The 26,748-nt window shown below is 51.9% G+C and overlaps 1 protein-coding gene across 1 annotated transcript in view; it reads right to left on the reverse strand.

Moving 5' to 3' along the window:
* LOC133340668 (semaphorin-6D-like) overlaps positions 1-26,748 on the reverse strand; it is a 188,590-nt gene that overhangs the window by 97,861 nt on the left and 63,981 nt on the right. The window contains exons 2-3 of the mRNA XM_061549093.1: positions 20,409-20,687; positions 13,805-13,919 (exon numbers count right to left, since the gene is read on the reverse strand). Coding sequence (XP_061405077.1) covers positions 13,805-13,919; positions 20,409-20,541 — 248 coding nt within the window. The 5' untranslated portion in view covers positions 20,542-20,687. The remainder of the gene's footprint in view (positions 1-13,804; positions 13,920-20,408; positions 20,688-26,748) is intronic.

Consider the following 26,748-nt stretch of genomic DNA (forward strand, 5'->3'; position numbering starts at 1 on the left):
TTTGATTGGCGTTGTTGCGTGGGAGAGAGTTCAGTGGGATGCGCGTGGTGCTGCTGCTGTACATGGCGATCCATTTGCAGATACACCCCCCCCCCCACCCACAATCCCTGCACTTCACTGAACATGTGGGAATAGGCAGCACAACGAGTCATTTGGAAGCCTCTGGGCGCCTAGCGCCACTCACTCTCAATGCACCGATTTTGTCCTCCAAGTATATATTTTCCCACCGCCCCCGCCATAGAAATGTGGAATTTCCAGCACCACCATCTCGTTGGGGGGGGGGGCTGTAGCTTCAAGAGCGCATGCCGCCACTACACCGATTGACTTGGGTGAGAAAACCCCTTACTTGCCCCTGCCATAGGAATGTGGAATTGCCACCATCACCAGCTCACTTGGAAAGGTTACGTCCAAGGGACATCATTCACTGAAGCGACTTTGCCCCGCCCCAGGAACGTGGAATTGCCACCATCACCAGCTCACTTGGGAAGGTTACGTCCAAGGGACATCATTCACTGAAGCAACTTTGCCCCGCCATAGGAATGTGGAATTGCTATCACCACCGCCTCAATGGAGGCTGTATCTATGGAAAAACGCATTCACTGAAGCGACTTTGCCCCGCCACAGAAATGTGGAATTGCCGTATCCGAGGGGCGCGCATTCACTTGAGCGAATGAAGCGCCGCTTGGCTTTGACGCTGATCGTTTCCGTCCATGAGGCCTCGAGACGTTGATTCCCCGCTCTGCTTTGGAGACCCCGGTGCGGTGCTGGGCTCGCTCAGGCACTCTTCCCCTCCCCCCCCCATCCCCACGTCTCCCCCCCCCCCCCTTTGTGGCGTGTTTTTAAATGAGGGTGACGGCGTGGAAAGGCGCAGATTAAGGGCGCAGAGTCTAATTCACTCGGGGGCGGCAAGATGGAGAGATGGAGGAAGAGAGAGAGGGAGAGAGTGAACAAAAAACGTTAAAAAATCTGGGGCAAGGAGGAGATTTCTCGCTGGGCACGTGCATGTTGAACTTCTTTCGCGCCGTACGTAGGCCAACCGTGCGAATCGGAGGTCCGGAAGGTAGGACAACGAGCTAAACACACACAAAAGCGGTTCTAAATAAATTCGTTTGTCAAATCTAGGTGATTTAAAAGTGTAGAGCTCCCAGTTGCTTCAGAATTTCGGAAGCAAGGAGTGTTCCAGACGGCCGCAGAAACGGTATCTTAAAAGCGCGCGTTGCGGTGATCGTCTTCGTCCGATGGCTGAGCCAAACGCTGTCGCTGCGAGGATGAACGGGGTTCGCGTGATGATGGTTTATGGCCCCAATCGGAGAATTTGGGTGAGGGGTGGGTGAGCGGTGGGTGAAGGGTCAGTGAGTGGCTGGGTAGGTCGGTGGGTGGGTGGCTGGGTGGGTGGCTGGGTGGGTGGCTTGGTGGGTGGCTTGGTAGGTGGGTGGGTGGGTGGCTTGGTGGGTGAGTGGGTGGGTGGCTTGGTAGGTGGGTGGGTGGGTGGCTTGGTGGGTGAGTGGGTGGGTGGCTTGGTAGGTGGATGGCTTGGTACGTGAGTGGGTGGCTGGAAGGGTCGGTGAGTGGCTGGGTGGGTGGCTGGGTGGGTGGCTGGGTGGGTGGCTGGGTCGGTGGGTGGGTGGCTGGGTGGGTGGCTGGGTGGGTGGCTTGGTGGGTGGGTGGTTTGGTAGGTAGGTGGGTGGCTGGAAGGGTCCGTGGGTGGCTGGGTGAGTGGCTGGGTGGCTGTAAGGGTCGGTGAGTGGCTGGGTGGGTGGCTGGGTGGGTGGCTTGGTAGGTGGGTGGATAGGTGGCTGGGTGGGTGGGTGGGTGGCTTGGTATGTGGGTGGCTTGGTAGGTGGGTGGCTGGGTGGGTGGGTGGCTTGGTAGGTGGGTGGCTTGGTAGGTGGGTGGCTGGGTAGGTGGGTGGGTGGCGCTGCGGTTAGGGTTCGGGGCTCGGCGAGTTGGTTGCTGCCCGTGGTTAGACTGCCCAGCCATGATTTAATTTAACTTTTTACCTACGTGACTTTACCGAAAAAAGCAAAGAGTATGAATCCTTGCAGTCACGTAAGCTTCAAATCGAGAATCAATGACCGAAACGTCACACAATTGTCTATATAGATATGGGCTTAACCTATTAAGATAATGAAAAATAGTTTAGTTTCATTTGTAAACTAGTGTTATAAAGCCTGTCAATCAATCAATCAAAGTGTATCGGTCGCATACGCAGTGAAGGCGATGTTATATAGCGGGTGCAGCGAAATGCCCGAGTTGTCAGCTCCACAACATTGCAATAGAATGGTCCAACAAATAATCAAGCAACATTTTAAATAAAACATGAATCACGAAATATCCGAACGAGTCAAAATTACAAACAAATAACACCGCAACAACTATCAGAATACCAATCTGTGCCATTGGACCCTCGGCACTTGCCAGGCAATAAATATAATCACTAACCTGATCTGATTTTTTTGTTACAATTCTTATCTATGACTAACAACTACTCCAAACATTTGATATTTTCCACAAAAAAACATAATAATTGTTGACGACTTGATACAACTTTTGATACTTAAAACTTAACTATCGGAAACCACAATTTTTTTTTTATTAGAAAGAACAAAAATCTATTAACTTAATACTCTGTGAGTGGAAGCCCCTATCTTTTAGCGTTTTCGAATAATTCAGATTTGAACATCAAAGAGATTTTTTAATCAGATTTTTTCGTCCAAAACCGCTTTAATCCGAAATATCTATATAATAAAATCTAGAATGGTTCTCGCTTTAATTGTATTTGCCGCCAAAAGCTCTGTCAAACGAAAAAAACGCAGTGTTATATTTGGAACGGGTTCTGAATGACACCACGTGCAAAAACGTGTTATGGGGCACTCAAACATCGAGATTTGAGGGCCTTAAAATGAAAAATCTCGGATTTTCAGATTGTTCCTGCTGTTTGTGTCCTACCCTAGAAGATTTTGAGACATACAGATTAAGTTCTTTATTTATATAGAAGACAATGTTTAAGTGATTGCTTTCGCCTTCCTACGCTTTGCACTCCGATCGCGTTTGTGTTCTGACACTGTGTCTCGACTGGAACATCTGTGAACAAAAAAGCTTTATAGCTCAGTACGAATACCCCCAAAAAATTCGAATGCTGATAGACCGTGTATATATATTATTTCTTCTTAAGAAAGCCTTGTTGAATTTATCTGCACTGTATAAATAAGGCATTTCAAACACGGTGCCGTGACAGACACACACACACACACTCGCTCTCTCTCTATGCAGATTGACACACGGATAATGAACACCAGGGCATATAATCTATCATTTTTTAATGCCACATTTCTTTTCTATTCTTCTTCTGATTTCAGTATTTCATCCGGTAGTGGTGGTGGTGGTGGTGGGGGAGGAGGTCCCTGGTTTTTTTTGTCCGAGCATCTCTCGTCTCGGCAGTAATTGCTCGCCTGTCAATCAATCACCAACAAAATGTTCAATTTGCCCAATTTTGGGTCGACATATCTCAGCAGGAGACGCCCGAGTCCTGAAAAGGCTGCAAGCGCCAAGCGTCGCTCGCGGGAGTGAATTACGCGGTGGAAATGCAACTGGCTGTGCGTGTGTGAGTGCGCGTCAAAGATAAAGATCCCCCGTATAACCTGAACAGACTGTAGGGGCAAGTTCTGTTAGCGAGCACCTATGAAGGCCGGAACGGTACACGAGGGGGTGGGTGGCCAGCACCACGTCCGACCGCCTTTGTCTCCCCAGTGGCGATGTTTACACACCGCACCGGGTACTCATTTCAGGTTGAGTCGACCTAGGGGAGGCCCAGAACTGGTTCAGATAATCGTCACTGGTGTTGGCCGTGAGCAGGAATCGAACCCGGGTCGCCAGGTTCGTAGCGCAGCGCGCTTACCGCTACACTACCGCTGTGCGTCTCGGTATGTGCAGGTGTGTGTGCGCGTGTGTGAGTATCGGTGTGTGTGTGTGTGAGTGTGTATCTCGGTGTGTGTGTGTGTGAGTGTGTCTCGGTGTGTGTGTGTGTGAGTGTATATCTCGGTGTGAGTGTGTGTGTGCGCGTGTATGTGTGCGCGTGTGTGTGTGTCTCCGTCTGTGTGTGTGAGTGTGGGGTGTGGTAGTGTAGCGGAATCGAACGGCCAACACCCAGTGACGATTATCTGAACCGGTCCTGGGCCTCCCCTAGGTCGACTCAGCCTCAAATGAGTACCTGGTGCGGTGTGTAAATCGCCACTGGGAAAACAAAGGCGGTCGAGCGTGGTGGTGGCCACCCACCCCCTCGTGTACCGTTGCGGCCTTCATAGGTGCTCGCTAACAACACTTGCCCTACAGTCTGTTAAGGCTATACGGGGGATCTTTGTCTTTGGAGGTCAGCTGCGCTACCCGCTGTGCCACGGCTTGGCGTACACACACAAAGACAAAGATCCCCCGTACAGCCTGAACAGGCAGTTTGGGCAAGTGATGTTAACGAGTAGCAACGGTGGGTGGTCAGCACCACGCCCGGCCGCCTTTGTCTCTCCAGTGGCGATGTTTTTTTTTTACATATCGTACCAGGTACTCATTTCAGGCTGAGTCGACCTAGGGCAGGCCCAGGACCGGTTCAGATAATCGTCACCGGTGTTGGCTGTGAGCGGGAATCGAACTCGGGTCGCCAGGTTCATAGCGCAGCGCGCTAATCGCTCACTACCGCTCCCCACTACACACCTACACACACACCTACACACACACCTACACACACACACCTACACACACAACAACAACCGCCATTCGCCACTAAGTGGCGTTGACGTCACCACGACGCTTGTGCCAGGCCATGTGCACACACACCTACACACACACACCTACACACACACACACCTACACCTCTATAGCTACACACACACACCCCTACACACACACATCTACACACCTACACACACACACACCTACACACACACCTACACCTCTATAGCTACACACACACCTACACACACACCTACACACACACACCTACACACACACACCTACACACACACACCTACACACACACACCTACACACACACACCTACACACACACACACACCTACACACACACACCTACACACACCTACACACACACACCTACACACACACCTACACACACACACCTACACACACACACCTACACACACACACCTACACACACACACCTACACACACACCTACACCTCTATAGCTACACACACACCTACACACACACACCTACACACACACACCTACACACACACCTACACACACACCTACACACACACACCTACACACACACACCTACACACACACACACCTACACCCCTACACACACACCTACACCTACACACACACACACCTACACACATACACACACCTACACACACACACACCTACACACACACACATACCTACACACACCTACACACACACACACACACCTACACACACACTCACCTACACACACACACACCTACACACACACACACACCTACACACACCTACACACACACACTACACACACACACACCTACACCCCTACACACACACCTACTCCTCTATAGCTACACACACCTACACACACATACACCTACACACACACACCTACACACACACACCTACACACACACACACCTACCACACACCACAACACACACCTACACACACACCTACACACACACACCCTACACACACACACACACCTACACACACACACCTACACACACACACCTACACACACACACCTACACACACACACACCTACACACACCTACACACACACACTACACACACACACACCCCTACACACACACCTACACACACACACACACACCTACACACACACACACCTACACACACACACACATACACACACACACACCTACACACACACACACCTGGGTGAACTTCCGCTCCACTCTGTCGACCCCCGCTTTCGATTCTGCCCAATTAAGACGGGGGGCGGGGGGGGGCGCGGGGGGCGGGGGGGCGGGGGGCGGGGGGCTGGCGGGGGGGGGGGGGCCGGGGGACGGGGTTGAAGTGTCACTTAATTGGCACGAAGCTCTCAGGAAGGGCTCCCGCCAGGTCGCGCTGTTGTAACGAGGACCCCCCCACACACACACATACTACACACACACCTACACACCTACACACACACAAACCCCGCAAGGCACCGCGGCTTCCTCTGGCAGACGACGATAAAGGCACGCTGGGAGGGAGGGGGGGGGCTCGGGGGATGGGGGGGCGGGGGAATGCCCCCCCATCCCCCCCTGCACTCCACCCACCCCCGCACCTCTCAGCTCCCCTAGTGTGTGTGTAGTGTGTGTAGTGTGTGTGTAGTGTGTGTAGTGTGTGTGTAGTGTGTGTGTGTAGTGTATGTGTAGTGTGTGTGTGTAGTGTGTGTAGTGTGTGTGTGTAGTGTGTGTGTAGTGTGTGTAGTGTGTGTGTAGTGTGTGTGTGTAGTGTGTGTGTGTGTCTCCAGTGTGTGTAGTGTGTGTGTGTAGTGTGTGTGTGTCTCCAGTGTGTGTAGTGTGTGTGTAGTGTGTGTGTAGTGTGTGTGTGTGTCTCCAGTGTGTGTAGTGTGTGTGTAGTGTGTGTGTGTGTGTCTCCAGTGTGTGTAGTGTGTGTGTAGTGTGTGTGTGTAGGGTGTGTGTGTAGAGTGTGTGTAGAGTGTGTGTAGTGTGTGTGTGTGTAGAGTGTGTGTAGAGTGTGTGTAGTGTGTGTGTGTGTAGGGTGTGTGTAGTGTGTGTGTGTGGTGTGTGTGGTGTGTGTGTAGTGTGTGTGTGGTGTGTGTGTGTAGAGTGTGTGTAGTGTGTGTGTAGTGTGTGTGTGTGTAGGGTGTGTGTAGTGTGTGTGTGTGGTGTGTGTGGTGTGTGTGCAGTTTGTGTGTAATGTGTGTCTGTAGTGTGGCCCAGCGGGCGCTCACTTAAGGCCGAGTCCACCTAGGAGTGCGCAGGACCGGTTCACATCCGATTCGTCACTGACAGCTGGTGCCCGTGAGTGGTAAACGGTTAACGCGTCTAAAGATAAAATAATAAATTAAATAATAGCATATTACGACGTTTCGATTGCAACACAAGCAATCATCATCAGGCATAAAAGAAATAGCAACAAAAATCTAACTAGAAAACTATAGACAGATTCGATTTTTGTTGCTATTTCTTTTATGCCTGATGATGATTGCTCGTGTTGCAATCGAAACGTCGTAATATGCTATTATTTAATTTATTATTTTATCTTTAGACGTGACTTAACCGAAAGAACCAAAGAATAATTCCTGCAGTCACGAAAGCTCCAAGATTAAGGTTAACGCGTCATCGCTCCTGAAACCCTGAGAGCCGATTTACATTTTCCGCGCTCACGGCCGGCAGCGGTTGACGATTATCTGAACCTGTCCTGAGATTCCTCTAGGTCGACTCGGCCTCAAATGAGCACCCGGTGCGATGTGTAAACGACGCCGCGAGGGAGACAAAGGCGGCCGGGCGTGGTGCTGGCACGCCCACCCCCCCCTTCTCGTGTCCCCTTGCCGGCCTTCATAGGTGCTCGCGAACAGCGCTTGCCCCGACAGTCTGTTCCAGGCGTATGTGTGAGTCTATCTCTGTGTGTGTGTGTGAGTCGATGTGTGTATGTGTAAGTCCATGTGTGTGTGTCTAAAGTCGATGTCTGTCTGTGTGAGTCCATGTGTCTGTGTGTGCGTCTAAGTCGATGTGTTTCTATGTGTGTGGGTCGATGTCTGTGTGTAAGTCCACGTGTGTGTGTCTAAAGTCGATGTCTGTCTGTGTGAGTCTATCTGTGTGTGTGTGTAAGTCCATGTGTGTGTCTAAAGTTGATGTCTCTCTGTGTGAGTCTATCTGTGTGTGTGTGTAAGTCCATGTGTGTGTGTCTAAAGTTGATGTCTCTCTGTGTGAGTCTATCTGTGTGTGTGTGTGAGTCGATGTGTGTGTGTAAGTCCATGTGTGTGCGTCTAAGTCGATGTCTGTCTGTGTGAGTCCATGTGTGTGTGTCTGTGTGCGTCTAAGTCGATGTGTTTCTATGTGTGTGGGTCGATGTCTGTGTGTAAGTCCACGTGTGTGTGTCTAAAGTCGATGTCTGTCTGTGTGAGTCCATATGTGTGTCTGCCTTTTTCTTACCGCTCGTATATATGTAACGGGGGATCTCTCTATCGTTGCACTTACATCCCTGCACTGGCGAAGACGTCAAAGTGGATCATGGATTTTAAAGACCCCGTGACCTCGTTCACAAGGGTTGCTCATCGTGTGCCGTATCCACAGTCTTACTATCCTGTTGGTTTTGCATTCTCATCAATCGCAGCAGCAGCGGCGTGTGGCCCAAATTGAAGGCAGGTAGCAACATGTCATATCTGCCCACCAAAGACAAAGATCCCCCGCATAGCCTCAACAGACTGTTGGGGCAAGTGCTGTTAGCGAGCACCTATGAAGGCCGGAACAGCACACGAGGGGGGTGGGTGGCCAGCACCACGCCCGACCGCCTTTGTCTCCCCGGTGGCGATGTTTACACACCGCACCAGCTACTCATTTGAGGCTGAGTCGACCTAGAAGAGGCTCAGGACCGGTTCAGATAATCGTCTCCGGTGTTGGCCTTGAAGCGGGAATCGAACTCGGGGTCGCCGGGTTCGTAGCGTCGCTACTCTACCACCGCTCCCGAAGATCTGCCCACCCCCTCATCTAAACAGCACGGCCCGTATTTAACGTTTACACCTGGACAAAACCATTACAGCCCCCGGGGGAAATCACGAGATCAGCATTTGCATTTGGCCAAATCGATCCGTGATGGGGCGTTGAGTCACACGCTGGCACTTCTCTGGTGTTGTTTAAAAATAAAAATAATATAAGATCTCCGCTGCGTGAGTGCTGATCCTAATAGGAGCGTGTTTGATTTAACAGATGCCAAAGAACACTCGAATGTATTTCCCACGCGTGCAAAGATACAAGCAAATGTTACTCCCACCCCCCACCCCCAGGTTTAGCCTTTATCCGACTGTTGGGGCAAGTGCAGTTTTAAGGCTGAGTCGACATAGAGGAGGTCCAGGACCGGTTCTGGATAATCGTCACTGGGTGTTGGCCGTGAGCGGGAATCGAACCCGGGTCGCCAGGTTCGTAGCGCAGCGTAGCGCTAACCGCTACACTACCGCTCCCCACACACACACATAAAGACAAAGATCCCCCGTATAGCCTTAACGGACTGTTAGGGCAAGTGCTGTTAGCGAGCACCTATAAAGGCCGGCACAACACGCGAGGGGGTGGGTGGCCAACACCACGCCCGACCGCCTTTGTCTCCCTCGTGACGATGTTTACACATCGCACCAGGTACTAATTTGAGGCTGAGTCGACCCAGGGGAGGCCCAGCACCGGTTCAGATAATCGTCACTAGGTGTTTTTGCCATCAGCGGGAATCGAACCCGGGTTGCCAAGTTCGTAGCGCAGCGTAGCGCTAACCGCTACACTACCGCTCCCCACACACACTCACACACAGACACTGACACACAGCAAGGCCACACAGGGAGAGCAAATAGCACCTAATGAGTTAAATGGCGCTTGTGTTTGCTCATGCATTACAACAGCCTCCAGACGGCCGTAGCTCTTCCCGTTCTCTCCGTCCCCGCTGCTATGGTTGCCACTGCCCATTCCTCACATCCCCGGCATCAATTGAGCTAACCTTTAAATCAGGGCCCATGCAATTCCTGACACTTAACCCCAAAGGGGGTGTGAGCAGTGGGGAGGAGATGTGGGTGGGTGGGTGGGGAGGAGATGTGGGTGGGTGGGTTGGTGGGGTAAAGGACAATCATGTGGAGTCTTAAACTCCAATGCATTCTTTTACATTCTCGAACGGCCCCCGTGGTGGTGTTTTTTTTTTGCTGCTGCAGTAACGCCGGAAGCTCTAACGCCGTTCCAGCACCACTCTCATCCGTGGCACGACCAACATCAGTAAGCGATATTTCAACCCGTCCAGGGTCTCCACGAGGTCGAATCAGCTGACCCTGTACATGTGGAGTTTAGGTCTCTCTCTCTCTCTCCCCGTGGTCGCAGACACACACACGCGCGCACAAAAACACACACGCGGGTCCACCATCGCTGCATCACCTCGCTTGGGATCTGGAATGTTTAAACACAAAACAAGGACAAAGATCCCCAGTCCAACTTTAACAGACTGTTGGGGCAAGTGCTGTTAGCGAGCAGCAATCTATGAAGGCCAACACAGCACACGAGTGGAGGGGGGGTGGTCAACACCACGACCGGCCGCCTTTGTCTCCCCAGTAACGATGTTTACACACCGCACCAGGTACTCATTTTAGGCTGAGTCGACCTAGGGGAGGCCCACGACAGGTTCAGATAATCGTCACTGGCGTTGGTCGTGAGCGTGAATCGAACCCGGGTCGCCAGGTTCATAGCGCAGTGCGTACAGACACACTACAATAACACAGACAGACAGAGACACACACACATACACTTTACAATAACACACAGACACACTACAACAACACACAGACACACATACACTCTACAATAACACACACAGACAGACACACACAGACAGACACTCTACAATAACACACAGACACACACACAGACACACGCGGGCTCACACCATCCCTGCGTGCTCACACGGTGCACCCCAAACACTCGATTGGGATCTCGAATGTGCACGCTCCACCGCTTCAAGGCTCAGATCTGCAATCGCTTCACCTGCGCGGATTTGCGTGTGTGTAGTAGTAGTACCAGGATAAAAAAAAACATCGCCACTGGGGAGACAAAGGCGGCCGGGCGTGGTGCTGTCCACCCACCCACCCCTCGTGTGCCGCGTCGACTTTCTTCATCGGCACTTGCACCGGCGACTGCCTTGCCGGCACGGGCTGTGTGCGTGCGTCGGTTAACAGGGCCCTCACTAAACCAGCCTTCACGCAAGCGGTCAATTTGAATAACGGGGGTTGTTTATGAAATGGGGCGAGAACAGGGAACAATTTCGATTCACTCTCCCGTTGTTTACAGGGAAGACTTTTACACTCACCTCCCCCCTCCCCCCACAATTTGCATACGGAGATTTACGATGAGCAATATCTATGCGGGCAAACTATATTTTCATTTCCATGGGCCGGAGTTTCACGTTTCAGACTTACGATTTGGCATCGTGCTACCCCAGCGAAATAAACATCATCACAGCCCCTCTTACGTCCCGTTCCTCAGAGGCACGCGGCGCCAAAACGTCGGACATCGTGCGGAAACGACCCGCAGCGGCACAAGCGGAGTACCAACAACTGGAAAACATTTTTTTTTACCAGGTAAGGCCCACTGAGCTATGTAGCTCTTTTACAGAAGCGAATTGGTCACAAATGATAGCTCAACCAAGTGGCTTATCACGTGCACATTTATAGGAGCCAAATACTGTAAACGCGTGATGCTGATTCTAAATGTGGAGGGGAAAAACCGGAGGATCGGAAGAAAAATCCACACGACCACGGGCGAGAGAGAGAGAGAGAACATGCAAACTCCAAATATACAGGCATCATCAGGGTCGGGATCGAACCCTTAACTCCTGTACACCAGGCGAGGTAATTAACATCTCCTAGCCACCAGATATGAGCAGCAAAGGGCAGCGCAACCATCCGCTTTGTGGTCATCTTCTTGCTCGCAAAAGCTACCAAATGACCGGCCGTGTTCCAGGCGACACGGGGGATCTTTGTCTTTGTGCTCACCACTGAGAATCCGGTGGAAGTTCCACGTTTGGAAATTCATGTTCGCCGCGGCGTCACGAGATGAAGGAGCCGTTCGGAAATCTCCCAGACCAGTTGCGGAGCCCATGCTTGATGTTAGAGGAGGGCCCGTCAAAGCGGATATCACAGAATTACCTCTGAGATCCCTTCTACTGCAAGTGACGCTCTGGTTCACACGCAGAACAGCCCGAGGAAGCGGATATCACAGAATTACCTCTGAGATCTCTTCTACTGCAAGTGACGCTCTGGTTCACACGCAGAACAGCCCGCGGAAGCGGATATCACAGAATTACCTCTGAGATCCCTTCTACTGCAAGTGACGCTCTGGTTCACACGCAGAACAGCCCGAGGAAGCGGATATCACAGAATTACCTCTGAGATCCCTTCTACTGCAAGTGATGCTCTGATTCACACGCAGAACAGCCCGCGGAAGCGGATATCACAGAATTACCTCTGAGATCTCTTCTACTGCAAGTGACGCTCTGGTTCACACGCAGAACGGCCCGAGGAAGCGGATATCACAGAATTATCTCTGAGATCTCTTCTACTGCAAGTGATGCTCTGGTTCACACGCAGAACAGCCCGCGGAAGCGGATATCACAGAATTACCTCTGAGATCTCTTCTACTGCAAGTGACGCTCTGGTTCACACGCAGAACGGCCCGAGGAAGCGGATATCACAGGATTACCTCTGAGATCTCTTCTACTGCAAGTGATGCTCTGGTTCACACGCAGAACAGCCCGCGGAAGCGGATATCACAGAATTATCTCTGAGATCCCTTCTACTGCAAGTGATGCTCTGATTCACACGCAGAACAGCCCGCGGAAGCGGATATCACAGAATTATCTCTGAGATCCCTTCTACTGCAAGTGATGCTCTGGTTCACACGCAGAACAGCCCGCGGAAGCGGATATCACAGAATTATCTCTGAGATCCCTTCTACTGCAAGTGATGCTCTGATTCACACGCTGAACAGCCCGAAGAAGCGGATATCACAGAATTACCTCTGAGATCTCTTCTACTGCAAGTGACTCTCTTATTCACACGCTGAACAGCCCGAGGAAGCGGATATCACAGAATTATCTCTGAGATCCCTTCTACTGCAAGTGATGCTCTGATTCACACGCTGAACAGCCCGAAGAAGCGGATATCACAGAATTACCTCTGAGATCTCTTCTACTGCAAGTGACTCTCTGATTCACACGCTGAACAGCCCGAGGAAGCGGATATCACAGAGCTACTGCTGGGGCCTCTGGTCCACACATCAGTGGGCAGCACTTCCCACCCGTCCAGCCCTGGTATTGGTGAACAGTCTTATGGCAGGAGTCAGTCCCTGAAAGACTAACACACAACCCACCCGTGCATCCACCATCTCACCGTCGTCAGCCGTCATGTTCAATACACTGTTGGATAGAGGCCTACACAAGCACCGCCATATCTATTATGACATCCCGGCATTCCATTTGTCAGTTTGCCCGTCAATGAAACTACAAGAGCCTTCCGAAACCACTATGATCAATATAATTATTGTTTCATCAATGATCGTTTCATCCATTATCACGAAATACGTAATTTTACATTTCATGAGCATTTATTTAGAGTTGTGCTAGATGCGGCCATGGTTGGAGGGCGAAATAAAAAAAAAATGTCTCATGAACTTTGAGGTACAAGCCAGTAGTGTCTGCACACATTGGGGGAGGGGGGGGGGATATAGTGGGCGCGAAGGGCAAGGCGCGAGAAGCCCTCTGTATTAGAAAACAACGTTTACACAGAATTCCTTTCTTACTGGCCAACAACGCTACACCCCCCACCCCCGCCCAACCTCGCCTAGATTCCTGCCCAGCCAAGGTGCACCTTCTCGGGTTGGCCATCAGGCTCGGTGGGGGGTAGGGAGGGCCTGGGGAGTATGCTTGCCACCTGTCCCGAGTTTTTCCTCAGGATTGCTGCTCTCGCCGGTGGAAGGGAGACAGCTGCCACAGCTGCTGCCCCGTCCCCAACGGACACGGTGGTGTCAACTTTGATGGGAGGAAATGCAAAGTGTGTTGCGGGGGGGGGGGGGGGGTGTAGTGGCGGTGATCGCGTCGACCTACCTGGCGGCGATGAAGAGGGTGGAGTTGGTAATCACCATCATCTGGAAGCTGAGCTTGTGTCGCCGCGTCTCGTTCTTTGGTCTGGGGCCCAGGAACACGGGGTACTGGCTCGTGTCTGCAGGCCGCCGGGGAGACGCGGGGGAGACACGGGGGAGACAACGGAGGAGACACGGGGAGACACGGGGGAGACAACGGAGGAGACACGGGGAGACGCGGGGGAGACACGGGGGAGACACGGGGGAGACGCAGGGGAGACAACGGAGGAGACGTGGGGGAGACACGGGGAGACACGGGGGAGACGCGGGGGAGACACGGGGAGACACGGGGGAGACACGGGGAGACATTGGGTAGACACGGGGAGACATTGGGTAGACACGGGGAGACATTGGGTAGACACGGGGGAGACACAAGCCAAGGTTAAGATATTATCATCAACACAATCGCTTCCTTCGTCCTGATAGCCTCTCAAGTTCTGCAGAGTTCAAGTTCACCACTGACCTCCAAGGTCCGATCTCACGGAATCACCACCACGACCACTATCCGGCTTTACGTGTTCCCCTTGTTACACAGCCAACACGTCCTTCAAGGACTGCTCGTACAGCCATCATCATCGTCAACAACCACATCTATTAGCTCTTCCCCTTGGTGGACAACCTCTGGGTGCCACTCCCACGCTCGTATCGGTGACTTGGCCTCCTCCTCCCTCCAGTTCATGTGTCCCACCCATCTTCACTGTACCTCCTCCTCTTCCTATTCCCAACCTCCAAGTCGCTTAACCCCCATCCTCCTACTCCACCCTGCACACCACGTGTCCCACCCATCACGATACCGCCTCTCCTTCTATTCCCAACCTCCAAGTCGCGCACCCCCCATCCTGCCACTAACTCGCACGCCGTCCACAGAGGGGGGGGGGAGGATAACGAAGTAACGAACCCTAATTCGGATATATGAAACGCGTCGGAGAGGTGAGCGATCAATGCGAACGCCACTAATGTAGCTCCCGTTACACGGCACGCGAAGATCTCTCACCCCGCCCGCCCGCCCGACCCGTAGAGCCTCCAGCAGACCCTTGGGCTGAGTGCTGTTAGCGAGTAGCAGCACCTGGGAAAGCCGACGTGGTAGTCTCGGTGGGGCGGGGGGGGGGGGCAGCAGTGGTCAACACCCACCACGCCCGGCCGCCTTTGTCTCCCCACTGTTGACGTTTTACACGTCTAGAGGCCGAGTTGACGAGCCTGAGCTCTGCTAATCGAAATGAGACCCCCACGGGAGCTCGCTCGACATCTGTGCGCGGCGGGCGGTACATGGAGAAACACGGGGGGGGGGGGGGGGGGGCTTGCGTGCACGTGCACAAAACGAGATAAAGGTCCCCCGCGTAGCCCTTACCGACCGTTGGGGCAAGTGCTGCCGGTAAGTAGGCTGGCAAGGCACACGAGGGGGTTGGTGGCAAAACATCCCGCGCCCGGCCGCCTTTGTCACCCCGGTGGCGATCATCATACGCATCGCACCAGTTAGGAACTTGAGGCTGAGTCGACCTAGGGGAGGCCCAGGACCGGTCCTCGATATTTGCCGCCGTTATTGGCCGCGAGCGGGGGAGTTCAACTCGCGGCGGCGCAGGGCGAGCTGATCCCTGCCCCACTGCTGCCCCCGCCACGACAGACATGCACACGCAGCCCACCCCACTCGCATGCACAGGTAAAGCCCCGCGGTCAATCCACTGCTGGATGAGGGCTTCCTCGCAGACAAACCCTATCCGCCGAGCCCCCACTCAGCTTTCCGAGATCTGACCAACGTTGGACGCATTCAGGGTTGATGTGGTGGATTGCTGATTTACAAATGGCGACATGTGATCTTATTCCTCGATTGCTTGTTAGTGTAGGAGATTATTACGTAGCGTTATTATTGATGTATTGCAGCTGGTGCTTTTACAAGGAGAGCCTGGTTCCCCTCCAGAGGAATGTGCATGTTTTTTCTTTTTTTTTACGGAAGATCTCACAAGTGAACCACTATACCTCGCTGAACTCGTCAAGGAACATTAACCATCATCAAGCAAACTCCGCTCATCCTCGCAGCAGCAGCGGCTTTTAACCTAGCCATCGAACAGAAATGGTTACCGCATCGTGCACGTTCAGATGCGCTTCTCCGGCCGTCTGGAACGCTCTTTCTGATGATATTATGAATCCACCGGGAGCTATGCACTTTTAAATGATCATCGTATACATTGACAAATCCATTTCTTTATAATTTCTTTTTTTGTGTTCACTTTGTTGTCTTTCCCCCGCACCTCCGATTAACACGGTGAAAAAGTTCAACATACGCAGACGTACAGACGGTGGATTATGTCCCAGCCACCGCGGGCTAAATTGAGCGGGGAGAAAGCCAAAGTCGCGAAAGCGCCGGCCATGGAGATAAAATGTAACGTGATAAAAACAAAGTCTTGGCGTCAAATGGCACCTTCTAGCGATAAGAGATAGCCACCCCTGTGAGTCAGAGAGCTGAACTTTAACCTGGCGAACAGACAAGAAAGCCTCTGGGATGGAGGCCCGTTGGCTCAGAGGACAGAGGTCAGAGCGATGAGCCGGCAGCTCTGAGACCCTGGGTTCGATGCCAAGGTTTCAGCGACGGCCTGCACTTCAGCTGGGGTTCTCGCGTACAGCGAGGGGTTAATGACTGCACATACAACAACAACAACAACTAAACACCACCATTCCAAATCATGAGAATAAAAAAAAGAGTATTTAGTGACTGTTATGCGATGAACGTCACTCTCTGGGGCAGGTTGGGGTGGGTGAAAAAGTTCTGCTCGCTACTGTGTGGACCAGAGCGTCACTTTAAGAAGATCTCAGAGGTAGTTCTGTGTAATCAACTTCCGTAGGTAGTTCTGTGTGGACCAGAGCGTCACTTGAAGATACAGGGATCTCAGAGGTAGCTCTGTAATATCTGCATCCGTGGGCCGTTCTAAAACACGAAGAAGAGGTTGTTGATAATGAGTGGGACACGTGGTGTGCATGGTGGAGGAGGAGGCCAGGTAACTGAGCCGGGCATGGGAGTGTCACACAGGGGTAGAGTATCAAGGGGAAGAGCTATAGCCAGATGCTTGTGATAATGATGATGAGGCTGTGAGAGAGGTCCTCGAAAGGACATGTTGACCACATAATAGGCGGAGTCATCTAAAAAGTGCTCATCGGTATGGCGGAGTACGAAAATGCAACCCCCGATGACAGACACGACTTGTGTAAGGGAGATCTTTATCTTCTTCCAGCAGAGGATTGATGTGTTACCTGCGTAAAAAGGGGGGCCAGGTAAAGCCAGCCACATGTGGCGATGCCCGCGGGGACTGTGAGAGCTCACCCTGCGTGTTGACTGAGCACAACGGCTGCTGAAAACTGTCAGGAAGGGGCTCTGTGCCGACACAGCACACTAAACTATAAACGAAACTATTTTTATGTTAATACTAATAGGGTTTTCCCATTTTTTTCAAATGCAAACAATGCATTTGACTGCAAGTATTGTGGTTAATGTAAGCATGATTCCTTGCAAAAGGTGTCAGTTTTGTTGCCAGAAAAAAGGGGAAAAACCCTATTAGTATATTTTGGGACTGGCAAAGGAGGTCCCATGATGTAGCTGCTCACCCCGAGCTCTCATTACTCTGATAGTGCGTTGTTTTTGAACTGTGCGCCTTTTGGCGTCATCTGGTCGAACACCATATGAGACGAGGCTCTAAAGAAAGCTGTCTCGGGTGTGGACCAATCAGTTTCAAAGACAATGCATAAATTATCAGAGTATTGTTTTTTGTTTGCATTTGACTGCAAGTATTGTGGTTAATGTAAGCATGATTCCTTGCAAAAGGTGTCAGTTTTGTTGCCAGAAAAAAGGGGGAAAACCCTATTAGTATATTTTGGTACTGGCAAAGGAGGTCCCATGATGAGATATTTTTATGTTACCAGGTTAGGCCCGCTGAGCTATGTAGCTATTTTTCAGAAGCGACCTGTCCATCGCAAATAACAGCTCAACGAAGTGGCTCATCATCGTGTGGAAATATATAGCAGCCAAATACTCAAAAAAAATGTTGATTCTAAATGTGGAGGGGAAGAACCGGAGGACCGGGAGAAAAATGCAAGCGACCACGGGGAGATTGAGAGATAGACACGCAGACTCCGAATATGCAGGCGTCAGGGTCGAGATGGAACCCAAGACCTCCTGCATACCAGGCGAGGGCGTGAACATCTCGCCACCGTGCCACACAGTGGGTGGGTGGGTGGGTGGCCAGCACCGCCGCCTTTGTCGCCCCACGCTGATGTTCAAATACCAGCACCTGGTGCTCACAACAGTGTTGACCCTTCCCTAGGTCGACTACTGCCGTTGATGGCTTGTTCTAGATTTGAAGTTTTCGTGACTGCAAGAATCCATACTCTTTGATTCTTTCGGTGAAGTCACGTAGGTAGAAAAATAAAACCATAAAAATTAATATAATTAATAAAAAATAAACTCACGACGTTCCGGGCGCTTGTGTTGCACCCAAAACGTCGTGAGTTTATTTTTTATTGATTATTATTATTTTTCACCTACGTGACTTTACCGAAAGAACCAAAGAGTGTTGATGGCTCGATTTAATTTCCAACCATGTCAACCCGCTGCTGGATTGGGGGCCTCTCCCACAGGTCATGCGGGGGGGGGGGGGGGGGGTGTGGTATGACCATACTTCACCACGCTGGTCAGTAGCAGTTGGGGAAGGGGGCAAAGGGAATAGAATTGTCTAAGTGCACCTGGTTCAAAGTTCGTGATTTGTAACTCAAGGATTGCCAACCTGCGGCTCCGAAGCCGCACGCGGGCTCATCCAGGACCGTTTCGTGACCATCATTTATCAAGGACCGCCATCTCATATTCACCACTTGCTTTGCGGCTTTTGAAATATTGAAGTTATTCTAACGAATCGAAAAAAAAAAACAACGGCTCTTCTTGTTATTTTGGTTGCAGACCCCCGGCGCTAACCACTGCCCGGGCCGGACCGTGACGCTTGCTGCCCGGCGTTCACGAGGGAATGGAACCCAACGCAAGATCGGCCGTCTGGATTTTTCGCCCCCACCTCCCGCCCCCACCCACCTCCGCTCTGCGATAACGTATCTGTGTATGTTGAGTTTCATTCGCACCGTGCGCAGGCCACCGCGCTAATCGTAGATAGGGGTTGATCTCAGTCACTTCATACGGGCTGCGGAACCTAAGAGCCGTGCGATGCCTTGTCGTCCAAACTACGCTTGGCCGAGCGTGAGATTCTGAATAAATGGCATCGCGATTACCCCACGTACGGGGAAAGCCAAGAGCAGGGCGCGGCTGGATAAACAATTCGTGAAGATTTCAGCCGACGGTTATTTGCCCAAGATGAAAGCAAATAATGCACGGGGGGGTATATTCACAAACTGCCAGATTGATGCTGTGCGTTTATGTTCCAGATGTTTGCCATTGTAAAATATGCAAAATTAGCAACTAACACTTCGGTGTTTTGCCCGAGATTTTTCATTACAATTTGTGCCATCGGCATCACGCCATGAGATGAAGGATCCATTTGGAATTCTCACACAACATCGACCCATTGGCATGCGTTCATTGCCAGAGAACACAGAATCATTTATTGTGGGTCTTTGCGGAGCAAGTAGCAAAACAGATGATACATCATCTCCATGTATCGGTCTCTCCAAGGAGAAAGGAAAAGTACTTTTCACACAACTCATGGCCTTCTGGGAGTGTGTCATTTTAGCAGCATTGATTCAGTATAAGCAAGGAAAACTCAGGACCGGTTCGATGCAGAGTGCCTCATCAGCAGAGTCAGGCTCACTTGAATCAATGCTGGTGAGCTGCCAGATGTTCTCGGCAGGGAATGGTCCGTGGAAGGAGATATCACAGAACTTCTGCCAGTGACTCTCATTCAAGGGCCTTCAAGTGACTTTTATCAGCCGTTGATTTTTGTGGAGGTTATTTAACAAATGCTAAATTTTGGTTGTTACCATCTTCAACTCACCGGTGACTGGGTTGAAACACTAAATTACCTTGCGTGTCGCCATTCAACTCTTGTACATGTAGACTATTTTATTTTTTTGGCCGTGTGAGGTGGTGGAGGGTCTCACGACACAAATTTGTCCGAATCGTTACATGGCCCAACCCAAACGACATCGACGGTGAATCTTGAGCACCAGGTGAAAAACTGACTCAGTCTACTCGCTATGGACCTATCCGCTAGTCAGCCTACACAAGGCTTCGTCGTTTCTCTCGGCCTACGTGAGGCTTTTCGTGTCTCTCGCAAAATGGGAACCTTCCGTCGTGTCTCTTAGCCTACACACCTCTTCACTGTGTCTCTCAGCCTATGTAAGGCTTTGTCGTGTCTCTTGGCCTACATACGGCTTTGTCGTCTCTTTTGGCCTACTCAAGGCTACGTCGTGTCTCTCGGCCTATGTAAGGCTTTGTTGCGTCTATCAGCCTAAGTAGGGCTTCATCGTGTCACTCAGCCTACGCAAGGCTTTGCCATCTATCTCGGGCTACGCAAGGCATCGATGTGTCTCTCGGCCTACGCAAGGCTTCGGTCGCCGCGTCTCTACACGTTGCGAATACTCACATTTGGCGTCAACGATGTTGATGGGCGTCGCGTCATCGGGGAAGGAGGCGGTGGCGGTGGCGGCAGCGGAGGAGGCGATGATGGCGACTCCGGCGAAGACGCAGAGCGCCACACGCATCGCGGGGCGCGACATCCCGCCCGCTACCGCCCTCCGCCGTAGAGGGCGGCGGGGCTAGCGGGGCCTAGCGGGGGCAACGGCGCAGATGACGAGGACGTGGAGAAGGGGTGGCGCCGCCGGTACGGGAGTCCAAGTACAAGAAGCCACGGTGGTTGTGAAATCTGCATCAGCACACGCATATGTGTGCATGTGTGTACACAGAGAAGCAAATGGTTAGCATACGTAATTGCATACGCGCGACACATGGTATGGGTGGTGCAGTGGAGAGATGTTAACTCTCTCGCCTGGTATGCAGGATGTCGTTGGTTCGATCCTGACCCTGACGCCTGTTGTATATTTGGCGTTTGCATGTTGCTCTCCCTGTGGTCGCGTGGATTTTTTCTCCAGATCTTCCAGTTTCCCCCTCCGCATTTAGAATGAACGTGCATTCAGAGTATTTCGCTGCTGCTGTACATTTTCACACGATGACGAGCCACTTTGTTGAGCTATAATTTGAGAGAGTAATTCCACGCGACCAGTAGTAGCTACGGGTCCCGCACTTTCAAGGGCCCCGCGCTACGTAGCTCAGTGGGCCTTACCGGCGACCTCTGGATTGCCAAGTCTGGTGGCGCTGTTGACCACTGCAACAGCCAATGGTGCAGCATCTTTAAGGCGTACAATTACATACAGTCAGGTCTCAGAGTATGCGGCGGGGGTTAGCTTCCGTGTACCCCCGCGTGAGCATGGATTCGCGTAAGTTGGGGTTCGCCTATTCGAGTGTGTATGTAAAATGTTAGAGTGTATATAAAATGTAGATAAATGTACATGAATACTCAATAAAGTACAGTACTGTATAGTCAATGATTCACTAATCATCGGTAGCATCCAGGTCGGAGAGAACACGAGAGATTTTTTACTCGTTTCTTGCACGGGCGATAGTTACACGCCGTCAAATCCATCATTTGTGTGATGGCGGGGGGTGATTGGAACTCGCTTCCCGCCCCGTGCGTGTAGCGAAGTACGAGTCACAAAAAGTGTAAGGATGAATCGGGGTCGGTTGCGTATGAGCGGGTCCGTGCACTCTGAGCCCATGTACTCTGAGACCTTACTGTACATACAAACTGTACGTTGTAGTCATATATATTCAAACCTATTGCAAAAAGTCACCCTGACTCCACCCGATATCAGCAGATCTCAGAAAGCTAAGCAGGTAAAAACAAGCCTGGATCGCGCTTGGACGGGTGACCACCCTTCATGAGCCTGGCTGCTGATTCTGCCGCAGGAGCTAAGGGCCTAAGTATGTATGAGATATTATCGCAAATAACAAAACCGCAGTTATTTATTTACTTTTGTTAAAATTTACTTATTCCGCTCAGGGCAAATTGAAGCCACGGGCCACAGGAGTGCGATTGTGGCCATGAAAACCAAACAATGGACCAAACAGCAAAAACCCATAAAGAAACGCGGAGACCCATAGAGATACATCGAGACCCATAGAGATGCATTAAAGCCACAAGCCACAGTGGCACGACTGTGGCCATATAACGGCAACTGTGGACTGTACAATAAACCCATAGAGGACGCACACTAGAGAGACTCAAAGAGATGCGTAGACATACAGATACACAGAGAGATACATAGGGTCCCATGGAGAAATACGGAGATACACCAAAGAGACACGAGTTACAGTGGCCATACAACCCAAGCTATGGAACGCACAGTCAACCCATAGAGACACAAAGAGATACACAGAGGCCCACAGAGATACACAGTCCACACTAAGGACCGCACAGTAAACCCACTGTGGCCAGGTCTACGATCCTTCATCAGAGGAGGAGGAATGGCAAAACGACATGAACTGTGGGGAGCGGTGGTACAGCGGTTAGCGCTACGCTGCGCTATGAACCCGGTGACCCGGGTTCGATTCCCGCTCACGGCCAACGCCAGTGACGATTATCTGAACCGGTCCTGGGCCTCCCCTAGGTCGACTCAGCCTCAAATGAGTACCTGGTGCGATGTGTAAACATCGCCACTAGGGAGACAAAGGCGGTCGGGCGTGGTGCTGGCCACCCACCCCCTCGTGTGCCGTTGCGGCCTTCATAGGTGTTCGCTAACAGCACTTGCCCCTACAGTCTGTTGAGGCTATACGGGAGATCTTTGTGCATGGAGAGGCTCGTGAAAGACGCTACTGGGCAGTTGGAGCCAGTCGCCCTCCAGCAACAACGGGGGGCAGAGGGGAGCGACGCTCACAACAACGAGCGGAGCGCCGGGTGGATAAACACAGCGAGTGGGCGCAGTAGGTGGCACAGGTTGTGCATCTGCCAGTCATCTCAGTCGACCCATGGCAACTGGGTCTGTCCCGTGACCTCCTGCCAGTGGGTGTGAGACACTTCACGTGGCCTTAACGTGCACATAGCCTGGCACACGCGCTGTGGTGACGTCACCGCCACGAGGGAGACAAAGGCGGCTAGGCGTGGCGCTGGCCACCCACCCAGCCACCCGAGTAGGTGCTAACTCGTTAACAGCACTCTCCCCCAACAGGCTGTCGAGGCTACACGGGGGACCTTTGTGTTTGGTGTGCAGAATAAATAAAAAGGCATTAAACTCGAGGCCTGGGAATGTTTAAATATCTACGGCGGGCGAGCGAGGCTGCAATGCGCAGGGTTTAACATGCAGTGTGCATTACTGCATCATTAGTTTCCCGGCAACCACTTAACACCTCATGCTAACAGGTAATTACAACACGCACACACACGCGCAATGCAAAGGCATAGGGTGACAAAGCTGCCCCGTATAGCCTTCACAGACTGTCTGGGGTAAGTGCTGTCGCGTCACGCGAGGTGGTGGGGCGGGGGGCAACACCACGCCCGGCCGCCTTTGTCTCGCTCGCGGCGATGTTTACTGCGCACCGCGCGCCAGGTAATCGTTTGAGGCCGAGTCGACCTAGGGGAGGCCCAGGACCTGTTGAAATAATCGTCACCGGTGACGCTGTTGCATCAGCTGTCAACCCCTTATCAGTGCCCCTACCTTATCACAGACCAAGTCAGATCTTATTGGTCACCCCGTGCCCCTTATACATCTCAACGTTCATCCTGCAGAGAGTCCCATCACAAGGGAGAAACACAGACAGATAGACAACATTATTATTGTTATTGTGCCCGTATTAAAACGGCTGTGCGCCGTATGGACCTGAAAAGTCAATTTCCCTGTGCAAGAAGAATACGGGGTAAAGCGTGTGGGTTGACGCGGTTTTGTGTTGGCCGTGAGCGGGAATCGAACTCGGGTGGCCGGGTTCGTAGCGCGGCACGAAAAATAGATCCCCCGTATAGCCTTAACAAACATAGCACCAGATACTCATTTGAGGCTGAGTCGACCTAGGGGAGGCCCAGGACCGGTTCAGACAATCGTCACTTGGTGGTGGTAGCACGTGTGAACCTCTACAAAGACAAAGATCCCCCGTATAGCCTTAACAAACTGTAGGGACAAGTGCTGTTAGCGAGCGCCTATGAAGGCCGGCACGGCACACGAAAGGGTGGGTGGCCAACACCACGCCCGGCCGCCTTTGTGTCCCTAGTGGCAATGTTTTTTTTTGACATAGCACCAGGTACTCATTTGAGGCTGAGTCGACCTAGGGGAGGCCCAGGACCGGTTCAGACAATCGTCACCGGTGTTTGCCGTGAGCGGGAATCGAACTCGTGTCCCCGGGTTCGTAGCGCAGCGCGCTAACCACTGCACCACCGTACCCCTGTGTGTGTGTGTGGCACGACCACACACACGCGCACACACACAGTCAAACAACATACACACACACAAAGACAAAGATCCCCCGTGTAGCCTTCAACAGACTGTTGGGGCCAAGTGCTGTGAGCGAGTAGCACCAAAAGCGGGCTGGTGGCCAGGACCGACGCCCGGCCGCCTTTGTCTCCCCACGCTGATGTCCATGCACCAGAGGTCGCAAACGCGTTTTGATTCCTTACCCGTACCCGGCCGCACCAGGGTCGCAAACGGGTACCCGTACCCGACAGGGTACCTGATTGCGACCTCTGGGATGAAGCCATGTTGCAGGCGCGGGTGGGTTGATTCTAGGCACTTGAATTGTGAGAAGAGACAAGACGTTGGGAAATGAGTGACAAACGGTTACTCACCAGTGACTCACGGCCTACCCGTACCCGTACCCGACCGCACCAGGGTCGCAAACGGGTACCCGTACCCGTACGGGCCGTACCCGGCCGGGTACGGGTAGCCGGGTATCGGGTAGGGTACGGGTATCGGGTACCCGGTTGCGACCTCTGCCACGCAGTGCACAACAGTGGGCGAGCGATGCGTCAGCAGGTGTTGAACCTCTCTCCTGCCTGGTTCGACCGTCGCCAGGTCAAGTTAGCTGCCGTTGATTCGCTCGATTTATTTTGCACCGCGCCAATCCACTGCTGGACTTGCGGCCTCACCGCTCTGGCCAGTGGATCCGATTGTTTATTTCTACTGCAGGAGGAATCCGATGAGCTCTAAAGCTCTTTCCGCCCTCCACAGATGTCCACGGGGTCAGAAAGTAACAAAAACACGGTAGTAAGTGCAAAGTACAAGAAGGTAAACACATACAAACACAAAACTAAAACATCCTCATCCATACTCGTTGGTTCTTTCGGTAAAGTCGCGTAGGTAGAAATAAAATAATAAAATAAAATAAAACAAATCACGACGTTTCGATCGCAACACAAACAATCATCATCAGGTGGGACAACCACAGCAAGGCAAAAATGCTTCAGCATTTGTTCGTGTTGCGATCGAAACTTTGTGATTTGTTTTACATTATTATTTTATTTCTACACACGTGACTTTACCGAAAGAACCAAAGAGTATGGATTCCTGCAAGTCACGAAAGCTTCAAATCAAGATTCATCCCCATCCTACCGTGCAAATGTCCCCACTGAGCTGTGGGATCAGGGGACGGGCGGCCTGGTGCGTTTCAAGACATCACCCCGCTCAGCCACACCGCGCTCATGGTTCGTAGTGCCACCAAGCCCGTCGCGAAACGGAACGGTGACGGTGATTACGGAGGTGTGAGAATGTGAAGTCTCCGGTGACCGGGAGAGAGAGAGAAGGAGCAAGGGGGTAATCAGGGGCTTGTCCACGTGTAACATATTCTTAGGTTTTTTTCTGTGTAACATGTTACTCGCTCGCCATCAATTTATTCATACTGCAAGCGGAATCCGATGAGATGTGAAGCTCTTGTTTTTCACTGATGCGCAGTAGGGGCACGGCGTAAGAACGATTTCAAGCTTTCGTGACTGTAGGGATTCATCTTCTGTGTTCTTTCGGTAAAGTCACGTAGAATGGAAACAATACCAATAATAAAATAAAACATAATCAAATAATTCTCACGACGTTTCGGCCACAACGCAAGCAGCCGTCATCATGACGTCATCATGACGGCTGCTTGCGTTGTGGCCGAAACGTCGTGAGAATTATTTTATTATGTTTTATTTTAATATTTTTATTGTTTCCATTCTACGTGACTTTACCGAAAGAACCAAGAAGAGGCGTAAGAACGCTACAACAACAAGGAACACAAAAACACGATCGCGTAGTAGACGAATGACCCACACACGCGTACAAAATTCCACACGAAGCCACCAAACCCCAATGCCACCCAAGGCAGAGATCCCCACCGAGGTAGCAACTTACTTGTCAGAAGCTACCTGACGACAGGCGATAGCTCAACAAAGGCGGCTTACCGTGAGGAAATTCAGAGCGGCAAAAATAATCTTAAATAATCTTAATGCATGCTGATTCTAAATTGATGTGGATGGGTGGGTGGGGGGGAAACCGGAGCACCTGGGCACAGAATTCCACGCGACCACACCCGCTCCCCCCGTATGAACACGGCATTAGATTATATTTGCAAAAGGTGCAAGAGCTGGGCTGGACAGCTCAGCCGGATTTCATTCACGTGACACATGGGTTGTGTGCACACAACTATACCAACATCGCCACTGCTGTGCGGAGGCTTACCCGGCTTTCCACTGCACGCGTGTGTTCGCGTACGGCGGAGCGGTGGCGCAACGGTTAGCGCCAGTGCCGGATGATCCTAGAAGCAAAAGTAGCTGCCGCACGTGTAGCTGCCGCACGTGTAGCTGCCGCACGTGTAGCTGCAGCACGTGTAGCTGCAGCGCGCTAACCGCCACACCACCGCTCCCCATCACACAAAGACAAAGATCCCCCGTGTAGCCTTAACAGACTGTAGGG

This window comes from Lethenteron reissneri, chromosome 1 (assembly GCF_015708825.2).
Source record: "Lethenteron reissneri isolate LAM-NWPU_2019-01 chromosome 1, ASM1570882v1, whole genome shotgun sequence".
NCBI classification, from domain to species: domain Eukaryota; kingdom Metazoa; phylum Chordata; class Hyperoartia; order Petromyzontiformes; family Petromyzontidae; genus Lethenteron; species Lethenteron reissneri.